Source organism: Sebastes fasciatus, chromosome 8, assembly GCF_043250625.1.
Source record: "Sebastes fasciatus isolate fSebFas1 chromosome 8, fSebFas1.pri, whole genome shotgun sequence".
Taxonomy (NCBI): Eukaryota; Metazoa; Chordata; class Actinopteri; order Perciformes; family Sebastidae; genus Sebastes; species Sebastes fasciatus.
Window position 1 is genome coordinate 27,451,295 of NC_133802.1, and position 16,075 is coordinate 27,467,369.

Here is a 16,075-nt window from a genome sequence, read left to right on the forward strand (position 1 = left end):
GTGTTTTAATTAAATTGGGTGTAATAAAAAAAAAAAGAAATCACCATCTGGATCAGGCCCACTCAACCTGGCTATCTGACAGATTGTATAACAAAATGAGGTCATGTTCTGTTTAAAGAATTAAATTTGGTAAAGTGGTGAAAGTGGTCGGTGCCCAGTTTATAACACTGCTCTTACTCTCGTCATTCACACTCCTGTTAAATGACTGTTTTGTCTTGAATCAGAATGACATGGGCGGTCAGCGAAGTCTGGTGAACAAGTGGACAACATTCCTCAAGACCCGTCTGATTTGCTCGGTTCCGGGAGCCGACGGCAGCGACACCTACTTTGATGAGCTGCGTAAGTTCACTGTGCACACATATTCTTTACTGCATCAACTCACTTATGACTAAAATGATGTTAAGCATGATATCATAGTAATCTGGTGTTTGAAATGAAGGCCCTGCATAATGCTCAAGTAAAACACATCATATTGTGTATTTTTGAGCTTAATGAAAGCCAGGCTGTTCTCATACGCCATTCGTAGCTATACCTATGAAAAGTAATGCACTGTAATTAATATTTATCCCACAAAATCAATTAGTGTGTAAGCAACGTAATCGTGACGATGAAATATAAATAGCTGTAAACACTGCGTAGGGAGGAGGTCAGGGTAGATGGGTGGACTGGACTTTTGCCCAGGAGACTGGCGTTCATGTCTCATGTGACAATAGAAGTCAACGCTGATTTATTTGTCACGAAAGTTACGTACTTATGTAACGCCACTTCCAGGGTTATTTTCAGCTAAACCACAATCTTTTCCTAAATATAACGTAGTTTTACCTAAATTGTTTTCTTTCCTAAATCTAAGGAGGTACTTTTGTTGCCTAATCCTAACCAAGTCGATCTTTTCCTTGGCTTAACTAAGTAGTTTTCTTGCCTAAACCTAAGGAAGTTGTTACCTGTGAAGACGGACGCTATTTGAAAAGACTGTATGCATTTAATGAGCGGAAATTGACAGGAGTTGCTGGACATTCGTAGGAAAATTAACAAAAAAGGATTAATAACTTTTTCATAAGATATCATACGAACTGTTGCATGAGAATACGTTGTGAAAGACAGATCTCTGTTGAGGTCGGTCAACAGACCTCTGACCACAACAGATGTCCTAACGTTGAGTTAACTCACATTAACTCCAATAACAAAGCAGCTAAGCAGGTCTAGGTTTCAATTTTCTGTCCCCAGTTTTGACACTATCCATCCTAAACATTTTGCAGTATAATAAAGTAATCCTATTTTTCAGAAGTTAGACAAAGCAAAACAAAGCTTTGAAATTTTCCAACCTTGCTGTATCCGTTTTACCCACAGGCACATTCTGTGGGTGCAAAGGGAGAGAAAGTCGAAGAAAGCATAATAAATTAACCAGGATTTCTGACCTCAATTGTAGATTACCATTCAGCCCCACATTCCTGCAGACTCGGAGAAAGCATGCGTACGAGATTCATTGGTAATAGATTCTGGCCTGATCCGAAGCCAGTGTTTTCGCTGTGAGTTCAGAGTAAGTTGCAGGCTCGTCTCTGGTGAGTCTTCGTATGACAAAAAGGCGATAATGTGTTTTCATTAGACAGGATCCAGAAGTGAGGCTCCATTTCTAAGGCATGGGTTGTGGGCAGAGGGAATATTTTATGATAAAGAAGACATAATTTCACTCTAAAACTCACTCGGATTGCTCCACAGACGCCTGGTGCCAGTTCACCCAAGCACTGTGCTCATTAATAACCACAACTACTGTAGGAGATAAAACAGCTTTAACCTTTATGTATGCTTTTGTAAAATATGTCTTCATACAGTAAAATAATGTGGATAAGTCTAAGAGGAATGGACAACTAAAATGTAAGTCATGTTTGTTTCTCTGCAACAGTTGTCCCTTCGCTAAACCCCTCCTCCAAGCAATTGTCCAAACATAGCTTGGCAACTGTAATAGCCCATCAAGCTCTGGATTTGTCCATATTTCGCGTTTCATAAGAGCAATACTCAACCAAGTGCGGCTTGTCGCAATTATTAGGAGTTGGGAGGCATGTTCATGTGTTTCAAATCAAATTCAAGTCGAATAAAAGCCCATTAGACTTAAATACATCTTCCTTCAAATGCCATTGCTTAGAGGAATCATTGAATCATGAAAATAATGCACAATTTCTGACTAAAGCAAACAACCCTCACAGCCCGGGTTCGAATCCAACCTGAGGCTCTTTGCTGCATGTCATCCCTTCTCTCTCCCTATGTCCTGTCTTCAGCTGTGCTATCATAAAGGCAAAAAAAGTAAAAAAAAAAAATACAAATAAAAAAAAAGATAAAGCAAACAACACTTGACAATACCACATCTCACAAAGAGAAGCACCAAACCTCCGGTCATGAGGTTTGCACAGCAGCTGCAGCGGTTTCTCTCTCTCTCAAGATGTTTTTGATTGATCTCTCTGTCCATATCTGTGGGCCATAACATGATCCCTCTTTGTGCTTATCTCATGACGCAGTGAAAGGTGAACTAAGTGGAAGAATTTGTCCAAATCCTAACCCTACCTTAGGCTAAACCTGTCCATCACATTCCCTCATATGAACAATGAGTCCCTTATCTCTCGACCAAGAGCTTTTTGACCACACCTGAGGCCAAATCTTTAGAAAGGACCTCCCTGTAGAAATATCTGAACCTGCTGACATTGTTCTACTGAAATACCTACACCACATTACTTTTAATAGTACAATACTAGTTGGAGCAGAATTTTATTTATTACGGACCAAGATGCATTTCGGAGTCTTGTGTTTTTATCAGCAATCAACATCTTATTTAAATCTTGATAAAAAATGATTTTAAAAACCACTGCTCGAAGCTGCAGTGGATTTTGTTCCTTGTCATGAATGAGTTGTTACTGAAACATCTCTTTAAAGTAGACATGGCCATGGGGCTTTGCTTATCTTTCTCTTAACCTTTGACCTCTGGACTACCACCTGACCTGAGTGTGTGTGTGTGTGTGTGTGTCCGTCCTCAGGCGACGTGTTCCTGCTGCAGACGAGGGACAGAAAGAACCCTCTGGTCTACACTGTCTTCTCTACTTCCAGGTCAGAGTTCATTCATATTGTGTGTGTGAGTGTGTGTGTGTGTGTGTGTGTCAGTGTGTGTGTGCAAAAGAGAGAGAAAGGAGAGAAAGGCAAGTGTGTGTGTTTTGATGTCTCTAACTCAGCTCCCCCTGTCCCCCAGCAGCAGTGTATTTAAAGGCTCAGCAGTGTGTCTCTACTCCATGAATGACATCCGGAGGGCCTTCCTGGGACCTTTTGCCCACAAAGAGGGGCCCAACTACCAGTGGGTCCCCTTCCAGGGAAAAGTCCCCTATCCACGCCCAGGAATGGTATGTCAATAACTGTCAACACCAGTGGGAAACCTCCGGTTCTGAAAAGTGAAGCCAATACTTAAGTGCTTTAAACCTGGATTCTTTCTAACAGCCAGCAGGGGGCGACTCCTCTGGTTGCAAAAAGAAGTCTGATTGTATAGAAGTCTATGAGAAGATGAGCCTACTTCTCACTTGATTTATTACCTCAGTAAACATTGTAAACATGAGTTTATGGTCTCAATCGCTAGTTTCAAGTCTTCTTCAATACAGCATGATGTTCATTTAGTAAATTATGGTCCCATTTAGAGTCAAACAGACCATAAAGCAGGGTATGCTTTAGGGCGTGACTACCTTGTGATTGACAGGTCGCTACCATGGCGTTGTCCGGTCTGGGAGTTGTCCGTGTTTTAGTCTTACAAGTTTAACCCTTTCACAGTGTGTTTTCAGTTCATGAAAGTTAATTGAAACCCTTTTGGTCGCCTAAAAAAATCTTATTCAGCGTTCGGTTGTACTTAGCTCCACCCTCTTATGTCCCTTCTGGTTGCAAAAAGCCAAGATGGCGATGGCCAAAATGCTGAAGTCGAGGCTTCAAAACCGTAGTCCACAAACCAATGGCTGATGTCACGTTGACTACGTATACACTTCTTATATCTAAGGTCAAGACCCATCCATAGAGTAGTGTCAAGAGTTTCTAACCCCGGTGAAAAGTGCATTAACAGAAGAACTGTATACAATTCTGAGGTACTTGTACTTCTACTTGTGATGGAATTTTCCATCAATTCCTCTCTTATTGGTAGAAAGGTCAGAGTGTTTGTCAGAGTGTCCCTCTGTTGACATTCTTGGGTTGGAGTCCTGTCTAGAGGAGCCACCGTTATCTGTACAGCTGTGCCTGTAGTGGAGACCGTAGAGCCAGTCGCTAGGGCAACCAGGGTCAGAGATGCCAGAGGAACGAAGTAAGTCATAACATGATAAGGGGTAAGACACTGAGCACCGGGGAGGAAGGACAGAGTTGTGAGGCCTTCACGCAGAGAGCATCTATTGTGGAGACCTGACAATTCTCCTTGATCAAGCTTCAATAAACCTTCTTTTGTAAGACATCATCAGCTCCGGACCTCTTCCTTCCAAAGATAACTTGTATATCAATTATTCCATCACACTACTGATCCTTAAGATCATTTTCTTTTACTTAAGTAAACTCTTGAATGCATAATATTTACTTAAATCAAATTATTAAAGCAAGAACTTTAGTCGTAATGGAGTACTTTAACATTATATTATCGCCACAGGTGCACTGAACTTTAAAAATACAAATTCATATTAATATGAATACATTAATCTCGTGTAATATCCTTGTGATATAAGTCTTAAAGGCACTTCATACACTTGCAGCATTAGACCTAATTTCATCCAAAAGTCCTTCCAATCAATAAGTGCTTTATTAGGACTCTTACATTCTTCTAAGCACACAAGCGTAGCGTCAGCAGGATTTGTTATGCAGAGCTTCAGCTGTTAACTGCCACAGCAGAACAATCCCCATTGTATGACTGCAGAATAGTAATTGTAATGGGCCTATAGTAAACCCCCTCTCACGCCATTATCACCTCACTGGGTTGTAAAATTAGCGGAACGAATCAAATTAGAAGAAACCGATCGCGCTTTCAAGAGAATTATGCAAAACTGCATAGAAAGCAGTTTTAAATGCATGAACCAGATCAAAGATTTTTGACTTTATGGGCAAACTGTATCGCCTCTACACACCATAAAAAAAGTATGAAAACTGCATGATGCTACAGCATAAGTTGGTAAAGTTTCAGTATCTGGAATGAAAGTCTAAGACTGGAATGTTAATTAGAGAGGGAGGCTGGACTCTGACCTGGAGAAAATCTCTCACATCCCTGTGACCCATCACACCATAATCACCTCACTGTGGCCTGCTGGACCGCGGCTCTGTCAACTCAGACATTTTCTAACAGTTTACATGCAGAGTAAACACGAAACAAATTCGCTCATCAAATATAGTATGAGTCATTGTGGAACGTTTGAGTCCAAACATGGCAAAGAGTACACACAGTCAGTCCTGCTCTGCAGAGCTATAACAAATCCCTCACAGTAGGAGTGGATTGGCTGGATTATTAAAGTGCTTTGAATGGCTGGGTGGTGCCTAAATCCTTTTATAAATAGGAAAAATTCATGTTCATACATTCCCAGGACAATATTTGCTATTGAAATGGTTTCAGTTTTGATGATTTTTTTCCAGTATTTACAGTTTTTTTTTTTAATGTTTCAATTTACTTGCACCATTTTGCATCCCCATTGAAGTTCAGTAAAGTGTTGAACACAAAAATGCATCTGCAAAATAACTTCAATTGGACTTTAATTGTAAATTTGCCATTTGGAACACTTACTTTTTGTGCTGTATCTCATTTGTGTTTGTCTGCAAGTTTGCTTGACTGCTGGAATATGAGTTAAACTTTCCTTTTTTACCCTCCATTAGTGTCCCAGTAAGACATTCGGCAGCTTTGAGTCCACGAAGGGTTTCCCAGACGATGTGATCCAGTTTGCGCGTCACCACCCTCTGATGTATAACCCCGTCTACCCTATGAGCCGACGGCCCGTCTTCGTCAGGACCAACGTGGACTACAGCTTCACACAGATCGCTGTGGACAGAGTCAGCGCCGCCGACGGACAGTATGATGTCATGTTCATTGGCACAGGTGAATGACTTGTTTCCAGCTCTAACTCAGGGAAATAATGAAAGTGTTATGATGTGTGACTTCATATACTGCTTCTCTTATTTCAGACAAAGGGACAGTGCTAAAGGTGATCAACATCCCCAAGGAGAGCTGGAACAACATGGAGGAGCTCCTACTGGAGGAGCTGGAGGTCTTCAAAGTAAGAAAGCTCGAAGATTTCTCGTAGATAGAAGCAGTACTCAATGTATTTTGAGTGACAATTCATGGCAATTCATCTGAAAAAGTCTGTCTTTAATAATGCTAATTTATTTGATATGTAGCATGGTGATTCATTTTCTGTATGTCCTCTGCTCTTCAGGATGCCTCATCTATCATCGACATGCAGATCTCCTCAAAACGGGTTTGTTTGTTTTATATTTTATGATATAAGACAATATTACAGGCTCAGGCAGCACGTACACACAGGGATGCTGTAGGGCAGGTACAGCATTTAGGCTAAGCATTCAGTAAAACAGCCTACACGAGGCAAAGCAGTAGATGTTGGCAGGAGGAAGATGATTGTAGAGGAGATTCAGAGGCAAGAAGAGGCTGCTAGATGTGCAAGAGCAGTCTCTCAGGCAAAGCAGAGTGAATGGATGAGTTGAGGAAAAGAAACTCAGCTGGAGAGAAGTGCGGGGCAATTTATAATGTGTTTCCATCTTCCCCAAAATCTTAGTATATGGATAGGCGAGGACCCAACATGTCACAGTTATGGAATTCAGATAAAGTTGCCTATCGAGCCAGTCGGGACAGCCGCTGTAGTTTCTGCTTTTTGCTCACGTGACGATAGGATTCAAAGACACTTTAAAAGGTGCACTGGGTTGAGGTCAAGCCAGTGGGGCCGGGTATCTGCTGCTTGATTGGTAAGAGCAGAAGTCAAAGGCAGCTTAAAGGTCAGTTAGGTCAGGGCTAGAGAATGGTTATCACCTGTGACGGGACCCAGTAGATTTGTAACAATGCAATGTCACAAGGAGCCATCAGAAATTGCAAAAGTTGTCACGGACACAGAAAGCTGGATGGTCCGATTTGAGACACATGCAAGTACGAACTGATTCCTTTTAGGTCCTGGAGCTGTCTTTTAAAATTTGTCCCTCCGCTCTGTGTCCTCACAGCAACAGCTGTATCTGGGCTCAGACACAGGCATAGCCCAGGTCCCCCTCCACCGCTGCAGTGTGTATGGGAAGGCCTGCGCTGAGTGCTGCCTGGCCAGAGACCCGTACTGTGCCTGGGATGGAACCTCCTGCACTCGTTACCTGCCAAACACCAAGAGGTCTGTGACACAAATACTAACAACACACACCAGATGACCATTCATTACATTGAGCAGGATATCACAATGAAAATGATTGTATTTGGAAGTATAATCAATACTCCCCTATCTTATAGTAAATTGTAATAAACTTATTTTACAGACGTTTCCGTCGCCAGGATGTCAGGAACGGAGACCCCAACACCCTGTGCTCTGGAGGTAATATTCAAAAACTATTGTTTTGTCTGGTTGTTAATATGAAAACATGAAAGCTCTTGTAGCTGTGACCCGTTCTGTAGGTTGACTGCTACAGGGTTATATTCAATAAATAAGAACAAAGCTTTACTCTGATCCTGCTCTGACTCAGAGACTCTTGGCATCTGACACCTCACTGTCCCTGTGCCAAAAAATCCCAAATCCTTCCACCCTTCAACCCCTCGTGACCTCTGTCCTCCCAGACCACAATACCAGCATTCTGCCGCTATCTGTCTCTCTGCCACATAACTGAATCACGCTAATCGCCCAAACTTTAGCAGCTCCTGGGTAATACGATTACATCATGTGGCATGCAAGCCGTGTTGTGTAAAACTAATGAAGGTCAGAGTAATTGTCTCTGATGAGACTGGCATTGCCCCAAAGAGCTGATCAGGGGTCAGTTTACACAACATTGTTTCCCCAATCATTTGTGCTGGTGGCTAGAAACGATCTTATTCTGACCCAATCACGTTCTTGCATGTTGGATATATTTTTGTAAATCTTTCTTGTAGAAAGTTGAGCACATGTACTCCCACTTATGGCTAAGGTTAATGGATCCTTTGTCATCATTAAACCTCATCACTCATAGTGACAACATGCATGACTTTCCCATCAGCAGCCAACAGAGGCTTTCATTAATCAGCGTTGACTAAGACTCTATTGTAATAACGCCTCTATTGTGCTAAGAACTAATGTGGCTTACATATTTTTTCTTGTGATGCCAATGTATAAATATATTTAATCACAAGACTGAAAAAGACCCAGTGACTATTATTATAATTGAGTCTTTATAGGTCTGTTTCAAAGTCAGCTTTGGTTTCCTATCAGCATTTTCAGCTCCATTTGTTTCTGTGCCATATCATCCAGTCTTTCCTGAGTCTGTCCTGTCTGTTCTGGTTTTGTCCAGGTCTTTCCTTCCCTGCCTTCCTTGTCCAATTTATTAGTCCTTCTCTCTCCTGACCTTTCTTGCATTGTCCTGTCCTGCCCATCTCATCCTGGATTGTTATTAGTATGGTAGTGAGTCCTTAGTCTTTGGTTACAGGAGACCCTCATAATGTCCTTGTCTCTGCTGCCCCCTGCAGACCACCATAAGCACCGTGTTGCAGAGAGGAAGCTCTATGGAGTGGAGGGAAGCAGCACTTTCTTGGAGTGCATCCCCAAATCCCTTCAGGCCAGAGTCACCTGGACCTACCAGAAACATCCACAGAACCCACGGGAAGAGGTGAGTTATAACTAAGGGATCTGACAAGATCAAAAATCACAAAAAGGTTTTACAAGAGTGTGCATATAATGAAATCAGAAAGCTATTCTTTCACAATGTGCAAGTAGTGTAAACATTTATTATGATTCTGGAAAAAAAAATCTTTATCCAGATTTCATAATTTCCCCCACATGACATCGTTGTTAAGCAAGATCACTCATCTTCAGAAAAGCAATGTAAAGACATAGCGCCATAACATTGGACTGAAATTGGTAATGACGATCCTTTTTGCTTTTGACGATCCTTTTTGCTTTTTTCCTGAGTTCTTGGTGATGATTATTATTATACCTAAAGTCACATCAGATGAAAGAACATTCCACAAAGATATGAAAAATGACCAGAAAGAGACAAAACAGCTACAAAGAGATTAAAGACGACCAAAACAAGACAAAACAACCACAAAGAGACACAAAACCACGAAAAGACTACAAAGAGACACACTGTGTGTCTTGGTCCTATGTAGGAGAAGTGGTGGGGCCTTTTGCATGTCCGTGCCCAGGGGCCATTGTCTCATAATTCACCCATGTCTTTACACATGTACATGGGACTTTCCTGGATGACATTGGTGCCAAGACACGCACTTGTACAATAGGACAAAATGGCAGCATACGGCACATAGTTCAGCTCCAACATTTCAATGAAATTATTTCTGTTTTCCAGGTGCGTCTAGATGACCGCATCCTCCAGACAGACAGAGGCCTTCTGATTCGCCGAGTCCTGAAGAGAGACGTCGGCGTCTACCAGTGCCACGCCATGGAGCACGGCTTCACCCAAACCTTACTAGGCATCACCCTGGAAGTCGTACCTTCATCATCCACCTCAGTCTCCAACCTGCCCTCGGACGCCCCTGTCCGATTAGACCCCCGCAGCGGAGGCGCGTCCCCAACCAACCAAAAGCTTTGGTACCGGGATTTCATGCAGCTGGTGGACCACCCCAACCTGAGCACCGTCGACCAGATTTGTGAGCAAGTTTGGGCGCGAAAGAATGCCGGCGGCGGAGGCGGCGACCAAGGGGAAAAGACCTTTCCTGCTCCGGGGAAGGAGGTCCCGCCTCTGGGCTCCGCCGTCCGCCCAGCTAACAAGAAGTGGAAGCATCTTCAGGAGATAAGGAAGGGGAGAAACCGCCGGACCCACGACGGGAAACCGAACCCTCGGGCGCCTCGCAGCGCAGGGGAGTAACAGCGTAGAGAAAGACATGGAGGGAGAAAAGAATGACTGATACAAGAAAGAAAAGAGGCGAATAATAGACTGAGAGACCAAGAACTCCTGGAGGTGTTCACACGTACAGACACACCACATGAAAACACACGCAGACACACACACACACGCACACACACACACACCTCCTCTATTGTGTATATTTTATCTATGGATGCTCCCACTATATGGTACCCCACTCCCTGAGTCCTCGTCCCACTGGCCAGCCCCTGCATGTGCTGCCTTACTGCCCAAACTGATTCTGCACGATCCCTTTACACTGTTCCACTAGCTTAGTATAAGCAGGTACGTGGGAGTGAACCCACCTTTATAAACTCAAACTCACCTGTCATTCCCTTTGCCACTGACTGTATATGGATTGGGGTTCACAACACAGGATTACCACATCTTTTGTTGGGTAATTAAAGCTTGCCTACTACATGTTATATGTGGATACTTGCTCACAGTATGAACACCTGCTCTCTGGACTGCACCACTCTGAACACAATCAGCCCCCAAAGTTTTGGATGACCTCTCCTCGCGGCTTTTCTTACCTGAAGATTTCATACCAATGTGGACAAAAGGGTGGACTTGGGTGCTGCGCATAACGGGGAAGGAATGGAGAAACTGGAATATACTGGAAAGTAACGGTCTCTAACTGGAAACACATTTAACTATTTATGTGCAATTGCACAAGCATGCAGACAAACACTTTCTAAAGCATTATTTCTACAGGTACATTGATCAACTTCCTGTAGTGCTTTTGTTGCACATATTACATAATGCAGTCAGTCAGAAGAGGTGGAGATGCCAGCAGCGTGGGGCAGCCTGTGGAACACATCAGCATGTTGCAAACTGGTTATATTATATAGTAGTTTTTTTTTTAGTGGTTTCCTTAGGCACATTGAGGCATGCTGCAGCAAAAATAAATCACACAACACAATGCAGTCCTGGTTGGAGAGCAGTTGTATCTGGCAAGATATGATTATATTGCTTTACTGGTCCAAACCACTAGAGAACGAGGGGTGGAAAAACTACTGGCATTCCATGATGTGGGAGAAAGATGAGATGTTTACAGTAAACAGACAAAGCTGGAGCACAAAGAAGTCAATTTGTTAAAGCTAATAAAAGCCCAAATAAGATCTGGATTACATCAAGACAAGTTTTAGTGCATATAGGCGATCCAAACCTCACTCTAAAATTTGCTATTTATTGGTTTTACTTTTGGCTGTGTTTAATGTTTTGTGCATTAACATAAAGGAGAAATCATGTGGTGTGGGTGAAGAGGAAGAGGGACTCTAGTATGACAACCCATGTTTCTGGGCTACAGTACAGTATATATATATATATATATATATATATATATACATATATATATATATTAGCATGATATTTATGAGTGAAACTATGATTTTGTTTTTTGTATTCTTAGCGGTACTTCTACTCCTTGCTCTTTTACACTGTTCTTGCATATGTTGTTTGTGATAAATACATATATGCAAAGACGAGCGAGTCGCCGACTCCTCGCTCAACATGGCAAAATGCACAGAAAGCTGCTCTTTTGCGCTACCCACAATGCATTTCACTGTCTGCGAAGAAAAAAAAAAATTCCATATGACTTCACACACTGTTGGAATCACTTCTCAACGTCGTGTTACAGTCATTAATATCATTGACTTTTGCTGCTTAATGATGTCATCTCTTCCTAATGGACAATTAGTACGATAAGGTCTTCCTTCTCTGTGTCTCTCTCTCTCTCTGTGTGTATTATCTGTAAAGTTTGTTGGTCGTCTGTGCTAACATGGTGTGTTTAGCCTGCCCCCCCGTAGTGTCCATTGTGTGTAAGGGCTCGGATGAGGAGCCTTCCTGTGGTACCATACTGTATTATATCATAGTCTATCCACATGAAAGAAAGCAAATGGCCATGTAACATAAAACCTGCTTTTATGTTTTGCGATCATGCATTTTTATGATGAAATTATGGTCTAATTTGTGTTGCTGCCACACATTTTGCATTAGTATCATTGCTTTCAAGATTTTCAGTGTACGGAAATTGGCTAGATTTGGCTTTTGGTGTGTTCATGAATTCACACAGAAAGGCCGCGATAACAGGAGGCAGTACAAACTAGGTCTGCGAGTGGATTTTAGATGTATGGAATCATTGTCGTTGTTATTTATATACCTTCTTTATAGAGATGTAATTAACTCTTTAAACCGAACTGAACGGACTGACTCCTGTAAAAGGGACACTCTGCATTTTGACACCACATCCAGGATGTTAAACACATTAAAAAAATGAGTTTAAATGTAAGAAGATGCCACCTGTCTGCATTTAAACTGCAGAACTAAATTTAGACTACTAATTCACTAAATGGAGATTATTAGTCGTGTACTTCTTTTTCCTTAATGAGAGAGTATTCACATTGGTAGTGATGTCAAATTTGCTCGAGTCTCTCTTTTTAAGCCAGCTGTTGTTTTGTGCTCTTTTGAAATTGCATGACCGATGTTAGTGGCTGACGCGTTTGACAATGGTGCGGTGGCGAGAAAGAGCGAGAGAAAGAAAGAAAGCACAATGTTGAATATTATTATTATTCCTATGTATTTATGTGCAAAGATAAGCTGATATGTTGTGGTGGATTTTTCTTTTTCTTATAAATGTAGATTTACATCTGTATTGTTCATGTTCTGCTGAAAAGGACTCATCCTCAACATTTTTTTGGACATAACAGCCAATGGTAAAAAAAAAAAAAAAAAAAAAAAAAATCCTCCCGAACAGTGTCCAATTAGAGTCTTTGTTGTTCACACAGCCCTCCAATCAACACTCCTGTTGTATCCCATGCCATGTGACGCACCCCTGTACGATAGCTCACAACGAGAGGCTTGTGTGTGTGTGTGTGTGTGTGTGTGAGCGAGAGATGAATGTGTGCTTGTGGTTTGTGTGTGTGTGTGAAAGTTTTGGGGGAAAGCAGAGCTCTGTATATAATGGCAAAGGAACAGTGGTGTGTGTGTGAGCGTAGAGCGGTTTGTAGGTGAAAGTTCAAAGGTCGAAGGCCAAAGTTAACGTGGTGCACTGTAATACTCCCAGAGGTCTTTGTGAAATGTCATGTCAGATTGTTTTTGATTAACACAATAAAAATATGCAGTTACTTAAAAATGAAATCCCTCATCTGTTCTATAATATTGCATAAGAGAGGGAACGGGACCTGGGGAAAAAAAAATCAGCATATTGTGTGGATGTGCTGCAATTCTGTTTTTAATGTATGCCAGTATGATTTTTCATGAATGAATGAATGACTGGGGAAACAATAAGCAGAATGATGTAACAGAGGTTGATTCATTCAGATCCTGATTTAACTCAATTTAGTTTAGTTTGAATAAATGTTTAATCTACTTTGTCCCAGATCTGGATTCTAAATGATGTCATCTGTGTCTTGCCCACATGGTGGCAGTCCCGCTATGATGTAAGGCAACATAGCGTTAGAGTACTTCATTGAGATTTCTTAAGTATTATTTATTACATGAGAAATCTCAATGAAGTACTGTTTTAATGAATGTTCTCCATTCCACAATGTTATATGTCCACTGTAGGAAGTTAATCCACAAAAGGGGAAGTTTATTAATCTCAATAAAACCGAAGCAAAAACCAGACCCCAGGAAGCTCCTTAAAGCTGAACAAGACAGCTCAACAAATGCTGATTACTCTCCGACTACTACAGAGGCCAGCGACTGACCTTCCATCATCTCTGGAACCCAACAGGTGGTACAGTACGTATAGGGTGAGCTAGACAGGTTCAAAACATTCAAAGAATACACACTAACAAACAAAGCAAAAATATTTTTCTAGTAATTGCGTCATTACATAAAAAATGTTGAGACACACAGGAGTTCTACTAACTTGTGTAGCATTTTAATCTCATTTTGTATATTTGTTTGTCTTTGCACATCCAGGTCTCATTTTTTACTGAATCCGTGTCTTTTTGTTTCCATTCATTACTACTGCGATATTCACACAATCATGTCAAATGTAAATGCTCATACATTTGGTGTGGCCAACATTTGACAGACGATAGTAAGTCTGCACAACAGAGGTATATGAATTTTATCTTGTCTCCTCCTAGAGTGCACAAAGCCTTACAGAGGTACTGTTACATGAATGTTAGAAACAAGTGTTTTAAGAAAGAAAAACAAATCCAAATCTCTCTCTCAATTCAATTCAATTCAATGAGGCTTTATTGGCATGACCTTGTTGAAACACAGTATTGCCAAAGCACACCGTACAAGATGATCTCTCTCTCTCTCTCTCTCCTTGTTCCATCTGTATATCAGTATTATCAGTGTCTCCATCTCTGACATTACGACCCACATTCTTCATACTAATATCATCAGGACCTGCCTGTCAGCGCTGGGGAAACATACAACACACACACACACACACGCACACGCACACGCACACGCACACACACACACATTTATACATGAGTGAGACCATTTGCATTCCTTTACACATGAAAAACATTCACATATGTTTAAGCATTCAGTGGCGCTCACACACACATACACACACGTTAATGCAGCATGTGGTCACCAGTCGTAAATACAAAATTAAATTGGGTCCACATTATTCAAACTGGCAACCCATTACATGTTGTCCCCCAGTGTTTTCAGTGGCCCTCAGTTTTCTGTGTATGTGTGTGTGTGTGTGTGTGTGTGTGTGTGTGTTAAAATGGGTCTGCAAATGGTCTGTGGGGTCCAAATTGAGGTCTCATTTCCGTATGCTGGTTTTACTGGGTACCACTTCACCATTCTGTGTGTGTGTGTGTGTGTGTGTGTGTGTGTGTGTGTGTGTGTGTGTGTGTGTGTGTGTTCTTGTACTTCTATCTTTGTGAGGACTGAGCTTTTTTGAAAAATGAGGACATTTCAAACAAACATGTTTTTAAGTCCTGGCTTTAGAGTTAAAGTTAGAATAAGACTTGAAGAAGATATGCCTGTAGTCGGAGCACGTTTGGGATGGGAAATGCGTATATTTGTGAACATCAACTTCACAGTCCATGTGAATAGATGATAAAAGCTACTATTGGGTGTAATACGTCCCTATTGACCCACATCTATGGTGCTTATAGCGACCAATAACACCGTTTTAATAGCATGACAACAGTGTAATTGGCTGTATTCTGAAAGTCCTGTAGTCGGAGCCATTTACAACAGTGATGGTCCTTACAAGTATACAAGTACAAGCATGTGTGTGTACGTATTTGTGTGTGTATGTGTGTGTGTGTGTGATGCAGGTGTCTCTCTCTCCGGCTCAGTAAAGTGAACATATTTCCATATATAGTAGAATGTATCATAAGAGGGTGAATGTAACTTTGGCACACAGTGGCCTCTGTATGAAACATGATATCACTGAGACCCCAACACACGCATACACACACACACTAATGCCCTTTATATACACCAGCATGTTTACGTTCAATTTGTTGCACCAGTTAATGAGAATAGAGAAGGCTTATTCCAGTCATTTCCATGCCATTCAATACAATGTTAAACACAGACATATATGGAGCCGGTCGACTGCTACAGTCCTCAGTGAGCTCATAACACAATTTAGAATACAAAGATGCCATTTTTACCTAAAACATAAAGACAGCTTTGTTTTCTGTCGGAGTGTTTTAGATTTTGTTTTTCTTAAGTGGTAGGTACTGTTGTGCACTCAGACCCAGGAACATGTCTGGCACATCATACAATTAATTTAGCCTTATAAAAATAAAGACAATTTTACTCCGGTTATGGAAAACATCTAAAGCACCCACAATATTCAGCATTATCTGAAATGGTGCTTTCCACCTTGAAAGAATTAGGTTTGCCATGAAAGTTCTTCTTTTTTGTATTCTTGTTTTTTCCCTCGCCGAATTACATGTGTCCTTGTGAGTTTTTTTTATGTCTTTCATGTTAAATAAAGTTTACTGTCTAATAGAGTGAACACTGACAAATAAAAAGCTTCTCTGCTACAAGTAAACATCTT

The 16,075-nt window shown here is 41.4% G+C and overlaps 1 protein-coding gene across 1 annotated transcript in view; it reads left to right on the forward strand.

The window, feature by feature from the left end:
• Window positions 1-13,210, forward strand: part of sema3b (sema domain, immunoglobulin domain (Ig), short basic domain, secreted, (semaphorin) 3B) — an 86,973-nt gene extending 73,763 nt beyond the window's left edge. Inside the window, exons 10-19 of the mRNA XM_074644730.1 lie at window positions 225-339; window positions 3,024-3,093; window positions 3,236-3,380; window positions 5,857-6,076; window positions 6,163-6,254; window positions 6,414-6,455; window positions 7,207-7,364; window positions 7,507-7,562; window positions 8,681-8,820; window positions 9,520-13,210. Of these exons, the coding sequence (XP_074500831.1) occupies window positions 225-339; window positions 3,024-3,093; window positions 3,236-3,380; window positions 5,857-6,076; window positions 6,163-6,254; window positions 6,414-6,455; window positions 7,207-7,364; window positions 7,507-7,562; window positions 8,681-8,820; window positions 9,520-10,038 (1,557 nt within the window). The 3' untranslated portion in view covers window positions 10,039-13,210. The remainder of the gene's footprint in view (window positions 1-224; window positions 340-3,023; window positions 3,094-3,235; window positions 3,381-5,856; window positions 6,077-6,162; window positions 6,255-6,413; window positions 6,456-7,206; window positions 7,365-7,506; window positions 7,563-8,680; window positions 8,821-9,519) is intronic.
• Window positions 13,211-16,075: the final 2,865 nt, after the last annotated feature.